The sequence below is a fragment of the Sinocyclocheilus anshuiensis genome, unplaced genomic scaffold (assembly GCF_001515605.1).
Source record: "Sinocyclocheilus anshuiensis isolate Anshui unplaced genomic scaffold, SAMN03320099.WGS_v1.1 scaffold702, whole genome shotgun sequence".
In the NCBI taxonomy this organism is placed as follows: domain Eukaryota; kingdom Metazoa; phylum Chordata; class Actinopteri; order Cypriniformes; family Cyprinidae; genus Sinocyclocheilus; species Sinocyclocheilus anshuiensis.
This window is the reverse complement of record NW_015548184.1, coordinates 2,377,291-2,379,467: the sequence shown is the minus strand read 5'-3', so window position 1 is coordinate 2,379,467 and position 2,177 is coordinate 2,377,291. Positions and strand designations below refer to the sequence as shown.

The following is a 2,177-nucleotide window of genomic DNA, read 5'->3' as shown; positions in this document are numbered from 1 at the left end:
TCGTCTCGTTTCAAACACGGTGCATTGAGGATAGCAGAGGCCAGGGTACTTATTAAACCCAAAATATAGTGACAGGGGCATCATTAGCTCGGCTAGAAGTGCGTCAGTAGGAAATGCCCATGAATAAGGACACACGGGGCGGACTTTGACATACCAATGAAATAAATTTCCCACAAGTACGGATGAGGAAAAATGGCTCTCACTTAAACTCTATTAGTCTTCATTTATATGAGTCATAGGGTACAACAATAATTTGTTTCTATTGTAAAATAATAGACAGGGCCTATAATTTAGGTTTCAAAAATATAGCATGTTTTAGAAATACGTGAGCAATCGTGACAATAGATTGCATCATAAACACATGTTGTTTTCTTGTATTTAATTTACATACGTCAGCAGTATAACTGTCTACAGAATACTACAATTGGGCATTTGAATCCAGCAGTGACTCGCTTTGTATTTTTGAGAATTTCACAGCATGATGTGGAGCTGTTGATTAAATCAGTACTGCAGTTCTGCATCTAATTATTTCTCTGAGTGTTTGTGTGCAGGTGTGTGTGTGTGCATGTTTATGTGGTTTATGAGGACACAAATTTGTATAATAACATGGGTATGACATAGGTATTACAACGAGAAGGTGATTTATGAGGACATTTTCAGTGTCCCCATAATTCAAAAGGCTTATAAATAATTCAGAATGAGTTTTTTTGAACATCTAAAAATGCAGAAAGTTTCCTGTGAGGGGTAAGTTTAGGGGTAGGGTTGGTGTAGGGCAATAGAAAATACGGTTTGTACAGTATAAAAACCATTACGCCTATGGAGAGTCCCCATAAACCATAAAAACAAACCTGTGTGTGTGCGTGTGTGTGAGAGAGAGAGAGAGAATGTGTGTCGTCTGCATGTGTGGGATTTTCTGTTTTCACAGGGCTGGCATGTTGACAAGCGCAGTCACACCTGACTGAACAGAGGCCAAGCATATTTGATGAGCTTTGGAAAACAATAGCTGTGCCTGAATGGTCCTAGGCCTTTCACATAACTACTACTACTACAAAAAAATCAATATAACAATTTATTCAAATCAATATTACATTTATTATTTGAATTAAGCCAAGTTTTTTTCTCTATAACATTTTATGTTTCACCATAATTTAAAAAAGAGAGAGTTTTAGATCCATTTAAAATCATTATTTGTGTTGTACTAAACAGTATAGCGGCTACATCTGAAATAGATTAGGGTTCTCTTCATAAATTACATATTACATTTTCAAAAATGTCCTTTTTAATTTTTAACATCTGACCCCAATAAGATTCTGCATAATAAACTGATTAATCAAGTATAAAAAAAAAAAAATTCTGGCATTTCATAAAACAGTATAAAAGTGTACAATTCAAACAGATTTACATTTCCTAGGTAATTAATTTTCACTTCAATTATGAATAAACAGAACACCCTCTTTGCTATGAAGTGTTCCTCTGTAAAAGTTAAAGATTTAAAGCTGCAGTTCGTAAGTTTTGGCGCTCTAGTGGTCAATAAACAGAACTCCATGCGTCTTGCGGAAGAACAGTGTAGCCGGAGCTACTTCTCTCTGTTTATGTCTATGATGAATCACGCAGGTACTGGGCTACTCCGCAGCGGTACCTACCTGAACCAGTCTAAAATAGTCAGAATATAAACACTTATTATAGGTGTACCCAGGATAAGCCAAAAACACGGTTTGGAAAATGGATTCATGGTGTACTCGCTTATTATATTCATTCTGCAAATTTTGAAATCAAAAAAAGTTACGGACTGCAGCTTTAATTTGCATATTATAAATTCGGGGCCATTTGCTGGTAGAATAGAACGTTATATTACTTTCTCTTCCAAATTAAAAAATAAAAAGATGAGGAATCCTACATGGTCATTGTTCTTGGAGTTCTGGCTTCAGGTTAGCAGAACTGGAAAAAACATATTAAAAGACACTTGTGTTACTTCCATTGTTCCATTGCACAATGGTTTGTTTAGAAATACATAGTAAATACATGAGCCAAAACATTTTTCTGACCTTCCAGCGGTTACCACATTCATTGCACAACACAAAGGTGGTCATTGGTTCATCAGCACTGCGGGTTTGCACCTGTACAAAACATTTATGAGTATATTTATTTTCCCAACAAATGAAATAAACAATGACAGG

The 2,177-nt window shown here is 35.6% G+C and overlaps 1 protein-coding gene across 7 annotated transcripts in view; it reads right to left on the bottom strand.

Annotated features, from left to right (window-relative positions):
• Nucleotides 1-1,859: 1,859 nt before the first annotated feature.
• The window catches only part of LOC107704963 (transcription elongation factor A protein 3-like), an 11,938-nt gene continuing 11,620 nt past the window's right edge, over nucleotides 1,860-2,177 (bottom strand). For all 7 annotated transcript variants that reach the window (XM_016508049.1, XM_016508050.1, XM_016508053.1 and 4 more), the window contains 2 exons: nucleotides 2,046-2,117; nucleotides 1,860-1,938 (listed from right to left, as the gene is read on the bottom strand). In XM_016508049.1, the coding sequence (XP_016363535.1) occupies nucleotides 1,930-1,938; nucleotides 2,046-2,117 (81 nt within the window). In that variant the 3' untranslated portion in view covers nucleotides 1,860-1,929. The remainder of the gene's footprint in view (nucleotides 1,939-2,045; nucleotides 2,118-2,177) is intronic.